The sequence below is a fragment of the Mya arenaria genome, chromosome 7 (assembly GCF_026914265.1).
Source record: "Mya arenaria isolate MELC-2E11 chromosome 7, ASM2691426v1".
NCBI classification, from domain to species: domain Eukaryota; kingdom Metazoa; phylum Mollusca; class Bivalvia; order Myida; family Myidae; genus Mya; species Mya arenaria.
The window spans coordinates 43,266,655-43,287,691 of NC_069128.1; the positions used below are offsets into that span (position 1 = coordinate 43,266,655).

Consider the following 21,037-nt stretch of genomic DNA (forward strand, 5'->3'; position numbering starts at 1 on the left):
ACCTCCCTTTCATAATTTTCTCTAAATGTGGGTTGTTTCCCTTGGCTTAGTTTAAGTTATATCAAGAGAGGTTATTCATATACATATTATACATTCAATTACCTCCCTTTATTATCTATAAAACTGGGTTGCTTCCCTTGGATATCTTTTACAAAGCATTTAGAAAGGGAGATAATTCATTATCCAAGAACCTTGTTTTATCTACAAATGGTTGAGGGGTGTTAAGTTTGGTGCTGAGAGATAGAAATGCATGTTGTTAGTTACACTTATCCTTAAACTGTTACACAGTATTTTGAAAATGTCATCACAATACAACCTGTTTTAAATGCATGTATGTGAAATTGAATTATGATTTAGGTCATAATATTTAAGGCTTGTGATGATTTTTTCATAATTAGTTGTTTATTAATGCACATCGATTCTTCTTTCTTTTCTGAATTGTGGGAATTTCAATGCATGTTTAGAATGAAAACAACTGATTATGTACAAAATGAGTGTATGAAAATATTTTTAGAAGTAATATATTTAATAATTGAAAAGAAAGTTATCAAAATTATTTTGAATAGCTAAATTTAAAAAATTATCATACACACATTTTTTCAGTTAATGTTTGTTTTGTGTTTTTGCTTAACGTTTGCACAGTTATGAGTTATCTTTCCCTACTAGTTACAAAACAGTTACTTCCCTTTTTTGCTTCTAAGCCACTAGCACATTCTTTCCTCTATCTTTGGGTTGTGGGGAAAGAATAATAATACAGGCTTATGGTGAAATGGTGCTTCTAATATAGTCAAAATAGTGTTATGTATAAGGATACAGAGAATAAATTCTAAACTATCACACAAATTATAATCGATAACCTGTTTGTAGCTAGAGGGTAAAAGGTTCTGGTGTGTGTCTAGCAAATTAGCGTCACAATTTTTTTGCTTTTATTGCTATAGCGAACACATCGTACAACTATCAGCAAGGCTCAAGGTCTGCCCAGAGCTTCAATTACGGGCTACAGAGCTCACCTTACGGGCAACAGAGCTCAGTTTATGGGCCCCCGAGCTCGGGCTACAGTCATACGGGCTCTGTTTCTGGAATTTATGGACCCCCTAGTTCTGTACCACACTACAGCTCGCAACAATCGTTGAATAGCGTTTTCGAAAGAGAAGAGCCCCAACCGCAACCAGCTAAAGATTACAATACGATATTATCTCGTCAGCTTATGCATAGCACGAATGACCCAACGTATGCTTCTATAAATGACTCGGATGTGCGAAATCAGAGAGGTATCCAACTGCAATTAAATGTAGTCGCTTTTGGCATAGTATCTTAACGCTTTACTGAATATCATGTTTTGTGCAAAAATCTTTGGTTGTAGGAATAGCACTATTATGTTTGTGTTGAAAGGTGTATTTGCTTGAAATATATGCCTTAATGTTTTTATGTTCTAATCAATAAGCTTTACGGTATTTAAAAACATTATTTCTTGTGGATTTTGTGAGTAAATTGTAATTATTTGTAATAATGGTTGTGTACTTGCGAGGAATAAGCTTTAACAGCATGGCAGACATAATTGTTTGTGAAGTCTAATCATTCATCACATACATCAAAACATTAAGTATAGATTAACAAGGTCGAAGGATCGTTTGTTTTATTTTTTTTCAAAACTGAAATGGGTTTTACATTATTTAGGTGATGGACAATATATAGTTTGTTCACATTCAGTTTGTTTTTGTTTTTATCAACTTGTTGTGGTTTTGATTAACTGTGCTTGAAATGTATACTTTTCTGGTGATATAATTGGTAAAAGTACACTTCAAGTAGTATAATTATCACCAGAAAATGACATTTCCAAAAGATTAACATTTCTAATTTGTGTTCCCATATTATTCCTTCGTATCGTATATATACATATATGTATATCAATTTGTTATTCATGTTCATTCCTGATAATACAGAAATAGGCTTATTTAAATTTAAAACAACTTCTCTACAATCATCTTTTACAGATAATTTAGAAAGATTATTATTATTTCCATGTACTTTTCAATATTTTAAATTAATTTGCGTGCACTTTTTTGTTTGAAAAAATAAGGGTTTTGTGTTTTTGTCTTAATTTACTGCAATACACTTTTATTAGCATTTGCCGTGTTAGTGTCTTTATTAATTGCACATTGGCACCATATTTAAGATTATTTAATTATCAAGTTTATAAAATCTTAGTTAAAATACCATCAAGAGACCATTACCATAAACGTATTTAGTAATTAAAATAGATGCTAGTGAGACCAGTTTGAGGGATATACATGTTTCGCTTAGCCTTTTTTAGTTTGGTATCGAACAAACTTGCCCATTATGAAAACAGATTTGATCTCCTTTATTTTACCTTCCATTATAAAAAGGAAGGTAAAATAAAAAAGATCATGGCGTAAAAATATCATTAGCTTTTCATTGAATCCAAATAAAGTTTAGCATTGTTTCATGTTTTATAAATGAATCTGATCAATAAAGATTGCCATTTGCAAAAAAAGGCTCAAGCTAAAAAAAATCATTTTTGCAAGTTATTCAAGTGCCATTTTCTTTAAACTGCCTAGTTTTAATCCTTAAATTGCATTTACACTTTAAAAAACCTTTCATATTTACCCTTTTAATGTGCCATTTACATTACCAAAATGCCATTTACCTTACCAAAACGCCATTTTCATCACAAAAATGCCATTTGCAGGTGGGAGTCATGTGACAAGTCCTACCGGTACCCTGCAGTCAGATAGGATGCAATATCAGACCCAGTACCAGCAGAACTACCAGACTAACACCCTGCCCCACAATGGTCAGCAACAGATGAGTGCTGGGTACCAAAGTAGCACTCTGCCGCATAATGTGCAGCCTCAGATGAGCGCTGGGTACCAGAGTAGCACTCTGCCACACAATATGCAGCCTCAGATGAGCGCTGGGTACCAGACTAGCACTCTGCCACACCAGTCTGGCTTTCAGGTAGCTTTATGTTTTGTTTGTGTGAATAGAAAGTAAAAGAATGTAGATTGTCAGTATATTTGTTATTTTATTTCGCATGCTGTAAAATCATTTATATTTGTCGGCATGAAATTTCGAGGTTTTCTGAAAATTGTCATTTTCATGGGGACTTGAAATGGGATTGTCGTAAGTCGTCTGCATAACCTCCACGCGCTGGGCACGTGATCTTCTACGTCACAAAGTTTATGACACTCGCTATAGTGGAACAGCTTACCAATGAGTGCCTATTATACCCATGTCAGTTATTGACAAATTTAAAAATTAAGGTCATAAAAGAAGATGCATCCTGATCAAAGATATAGATAGACGAAGCCATTGAATGCCAATTAAGAATTTGCAAACTGAAAACACCGAGAAGGTGCCTATATTTGAGTAAACAATCAATGTTATCGATTTAATATTTCATCAAATAAATAAATAGAGTACCGACAATCAACACGCACATCTTTTAAAGCTGAAGATTTTCATGAACACGTTAAAGCACGTGTTTCTGTCATTTGGTTCATAAATAACACAATGAATTGATTTGTGAAAGGTAGATGTTATTTGTGAAAGGTAGATGTAATATATTAACATAACTATAATAGTAAGATATACAGTGAGTTTGGTATTTACGCTGTATACCGCTGTATATACTAGAGTTATTTATATGCACATAACAAGGCAATTGAAAAAGGGAATAAAGGGTCTATATTTTGTGGGATCTTGCATTCGTGGATCACCAAACCCACGAAATCCACGAACATTAATGATTTCACAGTATTTTCATTATTTTACCAAAAAATATTGGATACAGAATCAGTCTTGATTACTTATCATCAATTACCATTGCAAATTTAGAGAAAATCTTTTCTTTTTTTCATTATAACAAGATACAAACAATGCTATTGCTATAGTTTTTATAACGAGATCATCAGAGTTAATGAACCAACTTCTTGGTACGGCAGATAAATTAAATATTTTACACTATCCATGACAAATGTTCAACATGTTTTTTGTCCACAGCAACATCAGCAGAAACAGCAATACCAGCAGTCTAGTAGCTACAGCACCCAGCAGTACTCGAGTAGCAATCAACAGTCCTCACATGACGGCAGTCTACATGTGGACACCAACCCCAGAATGTTGATGACACAGCCCGCTAGGTCACCAGGGGCATCTTCTCCTGGCAGGTATGTTAGATTGGGATGCAGTTAATAAATTAAACAGTAAATGTTGACTGCTACAAACAGACAGGTAGCATTCAATGGTCATCACTTAATCGCAGTGTAGCGATCAACAGTCATCACATGATTGTAGTATGACGTATCCTGGTTGGTCATCAAATGTATATTCTCCTGTTAGGATGCAGTTATGAAATTAAATAGTAAGTGTTGACTGCTACAAACACACATGCAGCAATCAACAGTCATCACAAGATGGTGAAATATTGATATTTGCACTCAGTAAGGTACGCTGTTGTGTTATTCCCTGGGAGTATGTTGCTTACAAATACCCTTATGAACTGTGAACATATGTGTTGACTTCTGCACACACTTTAGATGCTGTCAACAGGTATCAACAGATACATGTATCTTGTAATTGTCATGATATCCTTGAACAAGCAATTCCATGTTGCCTTGTATTTAGTATATTCTTGTGTCTTTGGTAGGCAATTATTAAGAAGGGTTTTATAATCTGATTCAGCATCATGTCAAATCTGTGTCATAGGACTTTTCCTGGTAGGTACATGTAAAGGGACTTCCTTGTTTGTTTGCCTTAGAAAGTATTGACTGCCGAGAAAGTATTGACTGCTGCACAAAGATAAGTTGATTGCTCTGTATAGAAGGGGCAATAAACATGCCTCTAATGATGGCATTTTCAATAAATCTTTAACCCAGTGTGACTGTGGTAGCATCGTTAGGGAAAAAATGCTCACTCACAATATCAATTCAATCATCTTCTTCTTCTTTAGCTAGATAAAAAAGATTAAACTGAAAAGAAAATTGTAGTTAAAGCAGTGTTTAACTCAAGTAAAAATGTTTAAATCATTTATATTACAGCCCGCCATCCCCTGGAAATCTGAACACCCTAAGACATCAACTGCACACAGCCCATTCGATGTCGAACAGCGCAGTTTCACCTGGGCCGCACTCTGCTACGGGCCAGTCCTCGCCTAGTGTTTACTTTGGCCTGTCAAGGCGTGGAAGTCTCACATCACTTGCAGGTGTGCATATTTTAGTTACATCTTGAGTTCATGTTTGCAACTAGAATTTGATCACTTCAATAGGCAAGTCCTGCTGGACAACAAATTTTGATGTAAGACATCAAAGAGATTGCTGAATATGTTTAGATGCGAATCTATATTTTTTATCATATTTTGAATGAAAGTATACATGAGGTTAAAAGGTTCTAATAAGTGATCGAAATAAGCGGCAATTTAGGAGAAATGTGGAAAATGTTCCATACCTATAAGGTTGATATCAGGCACAAACTGCATAATGTCTGCCTCTTTCTGTAATCTTAGAATAATACTGTTATATAATGCAGATATATACAGGTATATAGTAACAAGGGAAGTAACTAAACATATGCATATAAGAATGGCATACTCAAGTTGTCTGTGCTTTAACTTACGACAAGTATGTGCGTGAGCATGGAGTGATTTCAAGCAAGGTGCTTTCACTGGACAAAGGGAAATAATCACTGCAGCTGACAGGCTACCAGTCACAATGGATAGGAAGTGAATAAACTATTTGATTTTCATTACAACCGTCTGACTATCATTTCTTTATAAAAACATGTCTTATTTTGGTGTTTTATTTATTTACAGATATTGAAATGTTTTTTTTTTACAATATAGTTTAAGACATTGAAAGAAATGTGTTATTACTAAGTAATCACTTTTCTTTAAATCTAAAAGTTATCCATCATGACACACTTCATTGGAAATTGTAAAATGTATCTATATAGACGCGACCTTCAGGCAGGTGTATAAAGTGAAGCCTGGTTAGATAATATCAATTTCTCAAATAAGCTGTGTATAAAGATCTGATATATACGTTATTAAAGTCAGATTAAAAAAGCTCTTCGGATGATGTAAGGTTGATTAACATTCAAGTGTGTTGTATAAATTTATAAAACTGAAAATAATGATTTTTGTGTTTTTAGATTCTGAGGCGACGCATACGACCCCTCGGTTTGTGAAGGACACATCCAAGTACTGGTACAAACCCAGCATCACGAGGGAGGAAGGTATGACTGGGCAAGATGAAAGATTTGTTAATTAGATGGGAAAAAAACAGAAAGGACAGCATTCGTTAATCAAATTGGCTTACAAAAAAACAATATTAAGTAAAAATACAATTTAAAATAATCTTAAATTTAAACAAATATTCACTGTCAGAGTTGATTTTTTTCACTAAGATGCTCTATGATTGGCATAAATGATTACTGATATGGCAGATATCGATACCTATTCGAAACTTTTTGAAACTTAGAGGTAAAGATTGATGTTAACGGTTATAAAAACCTATTGGTTTTGAAGGTAAGGTACCGTATTGGTCCAACATGAAATTAAGTTTAAAAAAGTAATACTTTACAATAAATTAGAAAAGTTAGTGTCTGAATAAAAATCAAACACATGGCTGTTTGAGTTTCACTATGGATTTGTCTTAGACTTCCTGGGAGCATTGTAAGTGGAGGGGAGTATATGTACATGTCTAGCACACACAACACTGAAATCTCCTTTCTTCTTTCCAGCCATAATGATCTTAAAGGACAAGGCCCCGGGGACATTTGTCGTCCGTGACTCAAACTCCTTCCCCGGAGCGTTTGGCCTCGCCCTGAAGGTCGCAACCTTGCCTCCAAATGTGCAGATTAAGTCTAGCGGTGATCCCCAGGCAGATTTGGTGCGCCACTTTCTCATTGAACCCACCAGCAAAGGAGTCAGGCTGCGAGGCTGCTCTAATGAGCCAGTGTTTGGTAAGGGCTTGTGATTATGTTGTTTCTATTTCAGAAAAATATTAATTATCAAATTATGATAATCAGTTATTGAAGTGGAAAAGAACATTCCTGGTATTTAATTGTCATTATTTAACGTAGCATGATGTCAAGAGTTACTGGCTCTTGTTTTTGTTTGAGTCCCAATGATCATTTAAAACAGTTTGTTTGATTGGCCGTTGCTCATTATATTTCAAATTTCACTAGACAACAGTGCTTGCAGACAACAGTGCTTGCTTTTTAAAAATATTATTTTTTGGTGAATCCTAATGATAAGTTTTTAGTTTAAATAGTTGATTCATTAAGTTATTAATTTTGGCATCCCTGGCATCTGTCAATCACACTAGTAGCCCTGCCATGTAAACTAGTGCTCTCTGAGCGAAATCAATGATTCCATTTCATATTTTATTTGATATTTAAAAAACCTATTTCATTATTTCAGGGTCCCTGGCATCCCTTGTGTACCAGCACTCGCTTACACCACTTGCTCTGCCATGTAAACTCGTGTTGCCAGAGGGGGGTAAGTTGATTCATACAAAATGAATAAAAATTTAGTTACCTTGGAATCATGATTTAACATACTCTTTCTTATTCAGAATCAATTTAGAGATCTGATGGTATGATTTTGAGACAGTGTTCACTTTATTGAAATTAATTGAAATTGTGGTTGTCCGGTTAGCGCATTGGTTAGCGTACTCGCTTCTCTACCAGGCAACCCGGGTTTGATTCCCGGCCTGGGCTCATATGAGTTTGATTGTGGTCACTAAGCCGGACAAGTGGGTTTCCTCCGGGTACTCCGGTTTTCCCCACAACACAAGTCCACACTGTCATGTAAAATGGTGCCAACAAGAGTTGTTAATAATAAAGTGATGTTGTTAATAACTTTTCACAATCATTGTAAAATAACATAAGGTTAAACTTTTGAAATTTATCATAGTGATATCAGATTGTTGGTTAATCAATAACATGCTGAAATTCTCTCAATTGACCAGCAAAACATCTTTCTTGGTTTAGAATTGATATAGCTACAGTACCTGTATGTGACGAAAATGTTATGGTATCATAATATAGTGGTATATTTTTGATTATGTGGTTATTACAGGCGGGTCAGTTGACCAGTCGCACACCTTGAGCGATGTCTCTCCAACCGCCGAGATGCCTAGTTCTGCTACTCAGCTTCTGGCCCAGGGTGCAGGTACAACTCTTTTAAAACTATTTTTATTAGGTTTTCTTTTTATCGAGAATAGGTAGAATACGTATTAATATAACCCTGACTCCATAATGTCAGCATGTATAAACTTGAACTGTGGGATTAACTGTTCAGCAGGATATTCAAATAAACCCTGATAGACATGTTGCAGTAGACTATTTTCACATGTACAGCAAGGCCCATAATTCAATCTCCATAATTGCTTAGTTAGGACCAAAAACAATAAACAAGAGTTATATTTTAAGTACTGTATTCTTGTTGTTATAAGAGTTATAATGTTATCTCTAGCCTTTTCTATAGGTTTCCAGTTACTGTGGGTTTCTTAATCTGAATCTTTTTTTTTTTGTTTTGAAATTTTTAACAGGTCCATTAACTTCAGGCCTTATAATTGTTTTAGTATCATTCTATACATATATCATAATAACTTAAGTGCTAGACATTGACATTATATTTCTTACATATCTGTTTAATACTCAGAAAACGATCCTCTTACTTGGTCAATGATATGATTGATTTCCTTAAAGGCTTGAGATGAACAAAAATCACTTGATGTTTGCAGATGTTTCATAATTAGCTTGTCCATTATTCCAGCAGTTTGCAGATGTTTCATATAAGCCTTGTCCATTATTCCAGCAGTTTGCAGATGTTTCATATAAGCCTTGTCCATTATTCCAGCAGTTTGCAGATGTTTCATATATGCCTTGTCCATTATTCCAGCAGTTTGCAGATGTTTCATATAAGCCTTGTCCATTATTCCAGCAGTTTGCAGATGTTTCATATAAGCCTTGTCCATTATTCCAGCAGTTTGCAGATGTTTCATATATGCCTGGTTCATTATTGCGACAGTTTGTAGATGTCTCATAAATTCCTTGTCCCTTATTCCAGCGTGCAATGTTGTCTACCTGAGCTCTGTGGACATGGAGTCACTGACAGGCCCTCAGGCAATCCAGAAGGCTGTCAAACAGACGATTGACAACCCTCCGCCAAAGACGACCCAAGTTCATTTCAAGGTGTCAAATCATGGCATCACTCTCACAGATAACCAAAGAAAGTGAGTACCTCTGTTAAAAATAAGTGTTGATAGATTCTGCAATTCTAAACAAACCATTTTAAAAGCAATATCCACCTACATAACCTTCTGCATACCTCTTTTGGGTGTAAAACTTAAACTCAGCAGTTTCGATCAATATAACTTGATGTCTAATTGGTTAATATAACTTTTTTTTTGGAAAAATATTTAACATTATAAAGAGAAATCAATAAAAGTAAGCTTCTTTCTTCACTTACAACATGTCAGAGTAATTTTAAACTTTGTAAATTCATTTTGTAGTAAATGTTTTACAACAGAAATAATTATCAACTGTAAACACAGCAACGGGATTTTTAAGAAACTGAAAAAACCCTTTATAAGTTCATTTTTAAAATGATAATAAACATTCTAAATTATCATTTATTGACCATGATACAAATGAATATTCTATAACTTCCAGACTGTTTTTCCGTCGCCACTACCCGGTCGCCACTGTGACCTTCTGTGGTACTGATCCGGATGACAGGAAGTAAGTATTTTCCGTTTTTATGTAGAAGTAATGACATTAAAGTCACCAGTGAAAGTTATATTTATAACTTTGCCATAATACTGTCATTAGTTACTGGACTTTTTTTATAGCTTTGTAACAGTTATTGCACCCCACTTCCCAATTCCCAAGTTATTGAATTTACTTATGTATTACATGCATTTCAATCACGAGGGTGCAGTGGGTGCTTTTACTGTTTGGTATTATATGTCAAGATAAGCATTCAATAAGTAGAGTGGATATATTGACATATCATTGTAACTATCCATACACGCTTATTGCATGGTAATCTGCATAAGAGATCTGCCTATTGGTTACCATTCTGTAATGAGAACCTATGAATGGAAGAAAACAAAGAAAATACTCACATATCATAATTATTTTTTTTAAAAACACAGCAGAGCTTAAAGAACCTGTCAATCAAAAAAAAAACTTGGGTCCAAACATTGACTTGTCTTATAATGTACGAAAATATGTTTTTGTCCTTAATTAAATTTATATTTGTGATGATTTAATATATGCCATTACATTGATATTCAAAGGCAAGTAATGATCATTATCTTACAGGGTTTGCACAGACTAGTAAAGTATTTAAATTTAAGGCTGCTGGATGAAAAGTCCATAAATTTGCAAACAACTCCTTTAACTTACTGGAATATTCATTTGGCCTTGAAAATTGCTTTTATTTTCAGAAAAAATCCTTAAATGTCGTTGTCCTGTTTCAAATGAAGTGCCTGTAGTAAAAATGGTCCATCTGTACAAAAAAAAAATGTTCGATCTTAGTGGACGCTTCACTATAAATTAATATTTTCATTCATAGCTTGCTTTTATTGAATTTTTTGAAAATATGTGTTATTTTCATACATTCTTATTTAAGATAGTCATTGAAAATTGAACAAAGGTCTTTGGAACATCCTTGAAAACTCCTTGACTTTTTGCCATGCTGGCTGTATGAACCTTGTCTTATTGAATTCTGATATATATTCTTCAATGGTGTAATGAATTGATTGATAATGAATCCATGTATTTGCAGATGGAGATATGACTCTGATGTCCCTGGAGTGCCGACAGAAGCAAGGTAAACAATGATAACCTTATAAACAATTTAAAATCAGTAAATAACAAGGTATCATACCATTTCAATGAACCTGTTGAATTAACACCGAGTTATGTTCCTGACATGTTTCTGAATATATGTGTTATTGACCTGCTTGAAAATAGACCTATCTGTTTTAAACGATTATCAGTTGATTAATAATCAATAATCAACTGATAATCATTTAAATCAGGTCTGTTTTCAAGCAGGTCAATAAATATATTTAGTATAGTGTCTGTACCTGTAATGAATCCATTGTATTTTGTGCCTTTTGTTGTATAAAATATCAACACAAATATACAGGTATGACATGAAAGAAAATGTTTTACATAATAAAGTATGTTGGGTCATCTTCGGATAAACATCAGTAATAAATGAAATAAAAGTATTAAAACAGAAACATATTATGGTTTTTTAAAAACATTAATACTGAAATGTTTTGTCGTAATGTGTTTAGTTAAGTGATAAACAATTATAGAAAGCAAGTGACTTCAAAGTCATACACTGGTTAATGATGTCATATTGGTAAGTGGTAAAACTAATGACTTGATAGAAATGTAATATAGACATAAACATATTGATATATAAGTATTATTGATCACAAATATTAAGTTAGTGCCACAAATCAAATTGAAAGTTTTATATGCAAAATCAAATAAAGTTGCATTTACAGACCAATTAGCACTTATAGAAATAAATAGCATTACTCCTAAAAATATCATTCTGGAAAGAAGTCATCTTATACCTGCAACATTTATAAGATGGCCCTTTAGTTTTTAGCATGTGGTACATTTTAAACTGCTGTGTTTGTCTGTTTGAGGATTGTGTTTATATCAGTCATTTGTTGCTAATTTCTCATGTTTGTGCAATTATAATTTCAGGGTGTTTGGATTTGTAGCCAGAAAGCAAGGAGCCGTTTCTGATAACCAGTGCCATCTTTTCTGTGAACTTGACCCAACCCAGCCAGCTAGCGCCATAGTTAACTTTGTTACAAAGGTTATGATTGGCCACAGCAAAGTCAAGTCATAGCTGATTAACAGATTGGCTTAAAAGCTAAACATTGTTGAACTGTAACGAGACTTTTCATTGGATGGAATTTCAAGATGGTGCTGATAGGTTCAGAAGTGAATAAAAGGAAGGAATTTGATTGGTTGATACTTGTGTAGAAGATGAATAGCTTGAAAAAGTTTGATTACTGTTGAAGTTGTAAGGGTAGTTCACTTTTATTCAATGTAATGTTGTGTTCAAGTGTTTGAATGGTTGTTTTTTTAACCATGTGATGTTATTTAAGTGTTGTGACTTGGTTTTAAGATTGTATTTATAAGGTTTTAATTTTAGGACATGTTAGTGCATTGACTTACATATTTATTATAATTAGATGTTTTACTTTTAATGAAAAACAGTCTTAGTCTTCATTGCACCATACTACAAGGAATACTTTCCTGGAGTAAATTTATTACACAAAATGGATTTATAAGCTGCATAAAAATTGTGAATTTTGAATGAAAGATAAGGTTTGAAAAACTGATGCACTTGTGTTATGCATCTGTACAGACTTGTATATAGATTTTAGCTGAATGTTAAAGTAGACAAATATTTGAGCTGCGAACTAAATAGTGTTGTTTTAAATGTTTTGACTATGGTGCTATAATTTTTGCACATGTTACCTTTTATAGTAGTTTTCTTGTATATTGTAAATGTATGCTGTGTTAAATGGGTATAACTATGTACAAAGGTTGATTGTTAAAGCTATGATGTATAGCTTTCTGTGTAATGTATAATTAAAGCATGGTATTGTAAGTATGGCACATACATAGAATCAAATTGAAGAGCTGTTATGAAACTGTTGCAAGGACATGATGCCTGTTTGGCAAAACTTTGAAATTAAATGCAGTATTTTTTTACATTATAAATATATTTAAAATTGTCATTATTAAATAGAGTAATGAATTGGCATTAAAAGTAAAATATATTAAATCAATATTTGAGAGTTGGTATTTAGGTTCCATGTGTTAATAACAGAATGCAAGCCATCCAAACAAGTTTGTTATTTATCCAGATATGAACACACTAGTTTGGTAAAGGTCATGCTGATATTCATGTAGACTATGTCTGAGATGCTGCTATAATATACTGCTTGAATGATTGCATGTGAAGAAATACAAAATGTACACAAATATTTCAAATGTATCCTGTGTTGTGTTTAAGAAGCAGTCCACAGAAAAAGCTATGTGTGACCCAGAGTCTATTAACAATGACATAAATTATCAAATTTTTTACAAAGTCAATTAGAATTATTGTAAAGAGGCTTAAATTTATTGCAATTTTGAAAACTTGAAATATAATTATAAATGTAAATGCTTTACACAACTGTTTTTGTATGATATGAATGTTGTTTATAATTTACAGCTTTTTACCTCTGTAAATGTGTTTATATTATTACATGGTATCTTATTTAATTTCTTTCATGTTGAATGTTGTTATGTTAAATATTATATTATTAATGCATTAGAGAACATTTTGTGCTTTTAATATTATCACGTTGATGTTTTGACCCCTCGCCTCCCTTTCGTTGAAATATTCCTGTTACAAAAGGAATCCTCTCTTCCTGATTCTGTTAATGCTTGGAATTTAATTGAGTTTTCCTTCATTTTAATGATTGAAAGCGACTATAAAACAACAACATGTGCATACATTTTTTCGTAATTATCAAATTTAAACATGGTTCAATTTTAAATTTGTAAAAAAAATTAAATAAATTAATGGCTCATTCATTTTGAAACTAATTTGCCAATGATATTATTTATTATTATTATAGATATATTTTGTTGTATTTTGTACGTTTAGAAACTCATCTCTCAAAATCATGTTTCATTCTCTGAAAAATGGCTTTTTTATTCATTTGTCCAAAATCATTTTGTTAATATTTTGAAATCACAATTAAATAAAAAAAAAATGTGAAAAATAATGACAACCATGGTGATATTACATGAAAATGATCTGACATTTAAAAACTTTTTATTTTTTTAAACGATAAACGTAACTTTCAATTTGATTTGTTGAATTCTTTTTAACAGCAAAATATTCAAAAATGGTTTATTTCTTTCAACTCATAAATTGTTATATTTGTATGCCTTAAATATTGTTAATTCTTGCTTCAAATATTCACATATTTTGCTTGTCATAATTTCATACTTTGTACATGACTGCCTTAAATTAGTTCTTCTTAAAGGATGACAAAGGCATGTTGATAATGTTCACCTGGAATATATATACGATTTCAATGAAGAATTCCATCAACATCAGATGTTTTAAAGCAAACTTCTTTACAGTCAGATATTTCAATCACCAAAAGAGTTCAATTCGTGAACCTACAAATTGAAATATAACTCCTAAATTAACATCAAGGATAACTCAGCATAAAATGCAAAGTACATTAAACTCAGGTGATAACGAAGGATGATATACCATTTCACTTAAATACTATTTTATTAAAATATCTAAATAACACTTGGTTATCACGCAGACGACAAACTTAATACAGTAATTCATCTGTATTAATCAATATGGAAAATGATTCTTTGTTATTAACGGTCAATAAAAACATAACATTTGCAAGTATAAATATTTTAATAAAATGTTTCCTTGGCAACGCAAAATATACGCCCTACATTTAACATGTTGACATACAGAATATAAACCCTGCATTTACATCTCAACATGCTCCTCATTATGCTTTGAATAGTTATGTTAGTATTGGAATTAGGAATGTTATCAACTCTCTCTTATGTGTATCTTTATACTATATATGAACTAATAAATGTTCATAAAACACTGGCTTTCATTTTTGCCTACACATATTATCAGTAATTTATTGACTTAAGGTAGCATAGAGTACTGTGTTGCTGTAAAGGTCGCGCCATTTTGAATCCAAAGCGTAGTAATATTCTGGCCCCAATTTCTCGAAATTTTTTAAGCTTAACAGGCTTAAGTCGCTTATTTCAATTAGCCAAAATACATACTTATAGTGAAATTGTATAAATGAAATATGGTTTATTGTGATAATCGTAACGATAATTCCTATCTTAAGTATTAAACCATTTAAAGAAGTATATAAAACGCAAACTATTGAAAAACAAAATAGTGAGTTTAGCTTAATCCTGTTATTAGAGACTTAAGATGTTTCGAGAAATTGAGGCTTGGTCCTTATAGTTCGCGCAAGACTTCGCCCACTGTGTATAAAGTAGTTTCATGTTCCTTATATTCCGTACTCAATGTTTAGACAAAGTGGCGTAAAATCGAGCACGCTGACCAACGACAGCTCTTCTAAGAAATAATAATAATACAAGAAATACTTTTAAGAAATTAGATATCGCTTAAATCATTACTGATAATCAACACAATATACATCAAACCATCAACAGCGTAGCTTCTTGTTCAGCACAGTGATCGCGCTCTGTCTGTTTTCTAACATATCTTTAACATTTTTTTTCACAAGCACTTACGGCACTGCAAGCTGAAGATATTTAAGAATTGATCCCAATTTTACCCTCGTTTAGGCGCTTATCAGGCAAATGTTCATATAATCCATTTGAGGCAGATATGATAATTTTAAGGCAACAACTGGGATTATCCCAATAATGAATAAATAAAAAAATCAACGTATAAAAGTAATCATTTACTCGAACAAACAAATATAAGGCACATCCATATAAAAAAACGTCGATTTCATAAAGACGTTTATAAATGAATATGATCTCGCCTACAACACAGAGATTGTCAACTGTGATTTAAACGAGGCATTCTGATATCGAATATATGATTGGACCTGAAATTAGAGACGCATTCAGTAACCAAATCCCGTTAATATTATCGTTTCGTTCAAGAGCACATGTTGAGAAATCCAAGGACATCCGGATAAACAACGGAGAGCCTAGAAGACGCTAATGTTGTAGCAGTTATATTCATCTTCAACAAAGTGTTTATACAGGAATGTTTGAATTATATACATTGGAATGGTCAGTGGAGACAGTTCTATAAAAAAAATCAGTTGAGCCTTAAACTGGGCGCCCGATTCTCAGCGTAGTATTTTCTTTAATTTCACAACTGTTGAAACAAAACAAAAATCAAACAAATACACAAACAAGAAAATTGCAGGACAACACAATCAGGCGTATGAAGTTCCAGAGTTTTCGACATCGTAATTATCTCATATATATCGATTTCTTATCTACGATGCTCTAGCAAGGTAATGGTGTCATCTGTGCAATCAGCGTCCCCCGACGCCTCTGTGTTTCCACCACCATAGTCACTCCTAATCAGAATTTGACGTCTTGGGCTCCCTCGCAAGCGTATGAAGGCCGCACCATCAGCATCCTCTGATTCTTCCGTGTTTTCGCCACCATAGTCATTCCTAATCAGAATTTGATACATCTTTAAATGATAAGCGGTGTTGTGAACATTTTTCTGTGACGATCAATGATCCATAGCAAACACAACGTGCCCATCACAGCTTCTCTAACACTGGTTCAATGCACTTATATATTTGCTTCAAGTTTTGCCTACTGCACTTATCCCTGTAGTATTTTTTTTATAATTGAAATCCTATACTGAGGACCCGATACGAAACAAAATGAGTATGGTATTATTACCTTCAGACTATGATCCACTTGCGCCTTGTTCGCCACCAAACATATTCTTATAGCATTTCCTTATCCGTTTGATGTAATCAAATTTTCTCTGAATGGAAATAGGTCCTTGGACAATTTCCGTCCATTCGATTTCAAAACTAAGCCCTATTTCGCTATCGGTAAACCACATCACGCATCTTTGAAATAAATCGACCATCCTTGCCATCATTTCTTGATATCTGTTTTCGTTTCCGTTGTCTCTGAAGATGTCTCGAAGTTCCACGGTAATATCGTTCACCGTCGCAAGTCCAGAGGAGATCATTATTTCCTTATCTTTAGTTTCTCTAGGTTCATAGTTCACAATTTCACGGCATTGTTTTATAACTTGCTCGCACGTTTGAGAAGAAAGTAATGTTTTAATGATATCAGTGAACATTATTTCTGATAAACAATACAATAGTAGATAATGATTTTTATTACAGTTTGGATTAAATTGCCGGCTGTTAGCTTTTGCTCACTGTGTGTATTTACACTAAAACATATTTTTATATAGTTCGATGTAAATGATGTCTTCCGACACAAAGTTAGTGTAATGTAGTTTGCAAGTGAGCAAACGAAGACGTATAATTTTATAATTATGCGAGCGCTGTTCGTCAAGGTATAAACCGTACTGGTTGACGGTACATTTGCGAACAGGACACAAATCCCGAACACCGACTAAAACACGCGTTTGTTTACCGTGATCGATTATTCGATGATCTAGATCAATACAGAGGCTTCACACTTGTGAAGTTTCATTTTGTTTTGTTAAGTATTTGTCTAAATAAATGCCATTCAATGTTTATACGCTTAAAGATCAAAATGTAGCACATTATGGAATGACGTCAGAGGGCCCACGCGCATCCTTAGGTTTTGCAGTTATGTTGACCTACATTCAAGATATTTATAAATAGAAATCAATCTTTACATTTGAATTGCATGTTTCGAAAAACATCGGAAACAATTAATAACTTTACAGCTAAGTGTTTATTTAATATAGCATACTTATTAATTATAATTTTGTATGACCATGTATTTTCGCAAATGCAAGTGTTCGCTATTTGTGCCCTCCAAACCATAAATTTAAGGGTGATTTACTGTCCATAAAATGAACGATTTTCGACATAAAATTGACGAGATCGTGAATCTGTACCTTGACAGATGTTGTCACGTTAACAAAAGATGTTTCATACGCAATTTTAACTTACTACAACAAAAACTCTTCAAGATAATTGTGAAAAACCTCAAAAAGTGTTCGGATTTGTGACCTTAGCCAGTACAGTATAGGGCCGAGGTAAACTTTCTAAAACATTTGCTATTTTACAACATTTAAAGGTTCACTCTTACTCCTACTCCCAAAAAAGATTTACCACAATAAATAATATTGATTCAAAAAATGATAAATAAATGTCGAAAACAATGGTTCTTATGAAGGATACCGAGTTGAATTTGAAAGAAATGAGCATAAAACACGGTATTTCTGCGTTAAAAACTATAGAAGACAACAGTAAATATTTTAGCATTCACCAATTATTTAATAGTTGTGCACTTTCTGCTATAAAATACACGGTTACAATCTTGTTATCAGTAATTAATATTTTCCATAAATGCATTATTTAGTAAATAGTTAAAAGTTTATCAGTCAAAATACATGTATGTGTATTGATTTTAAATAAGAGTGTCACATTAAGAAACAGACTGTGTACATATGACCATGTCGTATTCTAGTAAATATTGTGCAGGAACGCATTGGTAAAGAAAGCGTAGCACTTTAAAAATGTATACGGTTATGAAATAAATAGGAAACATATCACAACAAAATTTGATAGGCCGAATACATTAAACATAATTTAAATGTTATCTTAAATGTAAAAATAAATTCATTGGATCGAGAAGCACATTCTCGAAAATAACCTTGATATTGGCGTTAAACATGGATCCTTGTCTTGAACTAGCTTGCTGTTTATATTTAACACTTACCCCTTACACATTGTTACATTTGAATGCAAACCTTTTCTCCATATGAGGTGTAAACTAATCCAAGTCTAACTATATATGAAATATGATTGACCTTGAAACTGTTACGCGCCTTAGAGGGTATTTATAAGCATGACTGATAGAAGACATGGGTCAAACAGAAAACAACAACAAATAGGATATGTTAACTACAATTAACTGATCCTTCAAGCTTCATATAAAATGATGAAGCAAACAAAGAAAAGATCAAGAATAACAAAGGTATGAACAAATATAAAATGTTTGAAATAAATTGCGTTTTAATCATAAATGAAATCTTCAATATTTCCTCACAACATTGAATTGAATGACAGGCTTTGTGATAATGATTGATATTTTGTAGAATGAAATTGTTCATGTCTACAAAATTTAAGAACAGCTATGTACACCGTTCTATTTTTTGGCTACATGTATTGAAACGCTGGTTTCCCAATAATTAGAATGTAAAGTGGTACAAAGGTGCAAACTGACATTTGCAGTTTTAGGAAGTTATTGAAAGAGGACTCCATAAGAAACATTTTGGCGAAAATTAGTATCAATGGCAAATAAAATGTTACCATGTTAACCGCAATACAATGCATACAAAGTCAATACATGTATGTTACATATTAGGGATCAAACGTACAGCTTCTAAAGATCTTTTTAAATAACGTAAAAATATATGCAGCCACCTTACAAATACACTGTTGAAAAAAAAAGAAACAAGAGTAAGAATTATAAAAGCCTTCGTTGATATGTTGATTTAAGTCCAAAGTGGATCAGTGCAAAAAACTCTCTTAATTAATTAAAATATTCATAATAAGTACAAAAGGTCGATTAACAGGTATTGGCTTGTAACCATGCATTTTGTATTTATGTTTATCATACATATAATTTCAAAAGGTTTCAAAATTTAGTAAAGTAACGATCTACGTAAGAAACATAAGTCAAACATGTTGCCATTTCGACAAAAAATACAAACTAGTGTACCACATAGGACAATCCCAGTGGATCTTTAAACGTCCCGCTCTCATAGAAAGTTCAGTCCTACAACAGATACCAGTGCATATTGATTAAAATATTAGTACATTGCCCTTAAAATTAAAGATCTAAAGTAATGTACTGTATTTTAAATTGTTTTTTCTCACTAATATCATAACACTTTTATTTCTACCAGTAATGTTCTATATTCACCAATATATATAATGGTTTATGTACATGTATCAAAACAGACAACGTCGAACTGGTTGATTACACAACTTGGAATAAATATTTACAAATAAGATAAAGGAATGCTAAAATTTTTACCAATAATTTTTCCTCCAAAGTGCATACCAAAGAATTCTTTTGGCTTAAAGTCATCGTTGAAATTCCCATAGTATTACACAGAGAAACAAGTATTAAAATACGGCCATAGGGTCTAACTCTTTTATTTCTCTACCATTGTTTTAAAAGTGTGTATCGTTGTAAAGTAAAGACAGTCATTTTTGTTAGAAAATGTTGTAGCTTTTTATTCCTGACTTGAAAAATTATGCTAATATTGCCAACTCAACTCAACTCAAAATTCTTTTAATATATCACAGTTTACATTTAAGTAAAAGCATGTGAAAACGCAATATATATATATATGTTAACACAGGTATAAATATGTGGGTTAATGGCGGCTTCACAACAGGTTTAGAGTTTATCATTATACAAAACAAATATAATTAGTAAGTAAGGGGAATGTGGTTAGTTTAAATAGTATTATTATTTTTTTTATAACAAAACAAATTCATTTCTTTGAATTAAGATACAATATAATCGATATAGTTATGAGATATCAAATGAAAAACTATAAAATACATGATCAGATCGTTTAAAGTGATTAACTAAGATTTTAACAAAAAATGCTGTTTTCCTTACGGTATCCGAGTTCTTACAATTTAAAACTTCACTAAAGTGTAAGACATTAGGTCTTGAGTAAAAACGACTACTTATGCCTTAAAGTCCTTGTTGAAAATCGCGTAATATTGCACAGAGACGCATGCATGAAAAACAAGGCCATAGGATTTAACGTTTTAAATTCTTTATCAATTTAATACTTTTAAATATCTTTGCAAAGAAGAAACAACAACAATTTACTACTCGCGTAATAAGTAAAATTGCCTAAAAGGCATCATTGCTATTCGCGCGAAACACCATAGGGACGCAGGTATGAACAGCACTATAAATTTGATTCTTTATCATGTTAGTAAATAAACGAAATAATGACAAGTTTGCACAAAACGTTTTGTTTTGATTTTCTAAAATCCGTTAAATAACATTTTTATTGTCTTAAAATTATCGCGGAAAATCGCGCGAAACTGCACTGTGTCACAGTGTAAAAAAACAAGGCCCTATGGTCTAAAATCGTTAAACTTAAATGTTGTTATCGATGCAAAAAATGTTACAAGCAGCTTTGTTTTTTTTAATTATATTGTGATAAAGTTACAATAATAATAATAATAAT

General features: G+C 32.5%; 1 protein-coding gene across 8 annotated transcripts in view; it reads left to right on the top strand.

Annotated features, from left to right (window-relative positions):
* Positions 1 to 14,716, top strand: part of LOC128240721 (tensin-1-like) — a 124,963-nt gene extending 110,247 nt beyond the window's left edge. For 5 of the 8 annotated variants that reach the window (XM_052957507.1, XM_052957506.1, XM_052957509.1 and 2 more), the window contains 12 exons: positions 939 to 1,271; positions 2,711 to 2,979; positions 4,024 to 4,190; positions 5,061 to 5,224; positions 6,169 to 6,252; positions 6,760 to 6,981; positions 7,442 to 7,519; positions 8,102 to 8,194; positions 9,095 to 9,260; positions 9,700 to 9,768; positions 10,820 to 10,864; positions 11,764 to 14,716. In XM_052957507.1, coding sequence (XP_052813467.1) covers positions 939 to 1,271; positions 2,711 to 2,979; positions 4,024 to 4,190; positions 5,061 to 5,224; positions 6,169 to 6,252; positions 6,760 to 6,981; positions 7,442 to 7,519; positions 8,102 to 8,194; positions 9,095 to 9,260; positions 9,700 to 9,768; positions 10,820 to 10,864; positions 11,764 to 11,911 — 1,838 coding nt within the window. In that variant the 3' untranslated portion in view covers positions 11,912 to 14,716. The remainder of the gene's footprint in view (positions 1 to 938; positions 1,272 to 2,710; positions 2,980 to 4,023; positions 4,191 to 5,060; positions 5,225 to 6,168; positions 6,253 to 6,759; positions 6,982 to 7,441; positions 7,520 to 8,101; positions 8,195 to 9,094; positions 9,261 to 9,699; positions 9,769 to 10,819; positions 10,865 to 11,763) is intronic. The other 3 variants (XM_052957511.1, XM_052957513.1, XM_052957512.1) reach the window with 1 other exon arrangement.
* Positions 14,717 to 21,037: the final 6,321 nt, after the last annotated feature.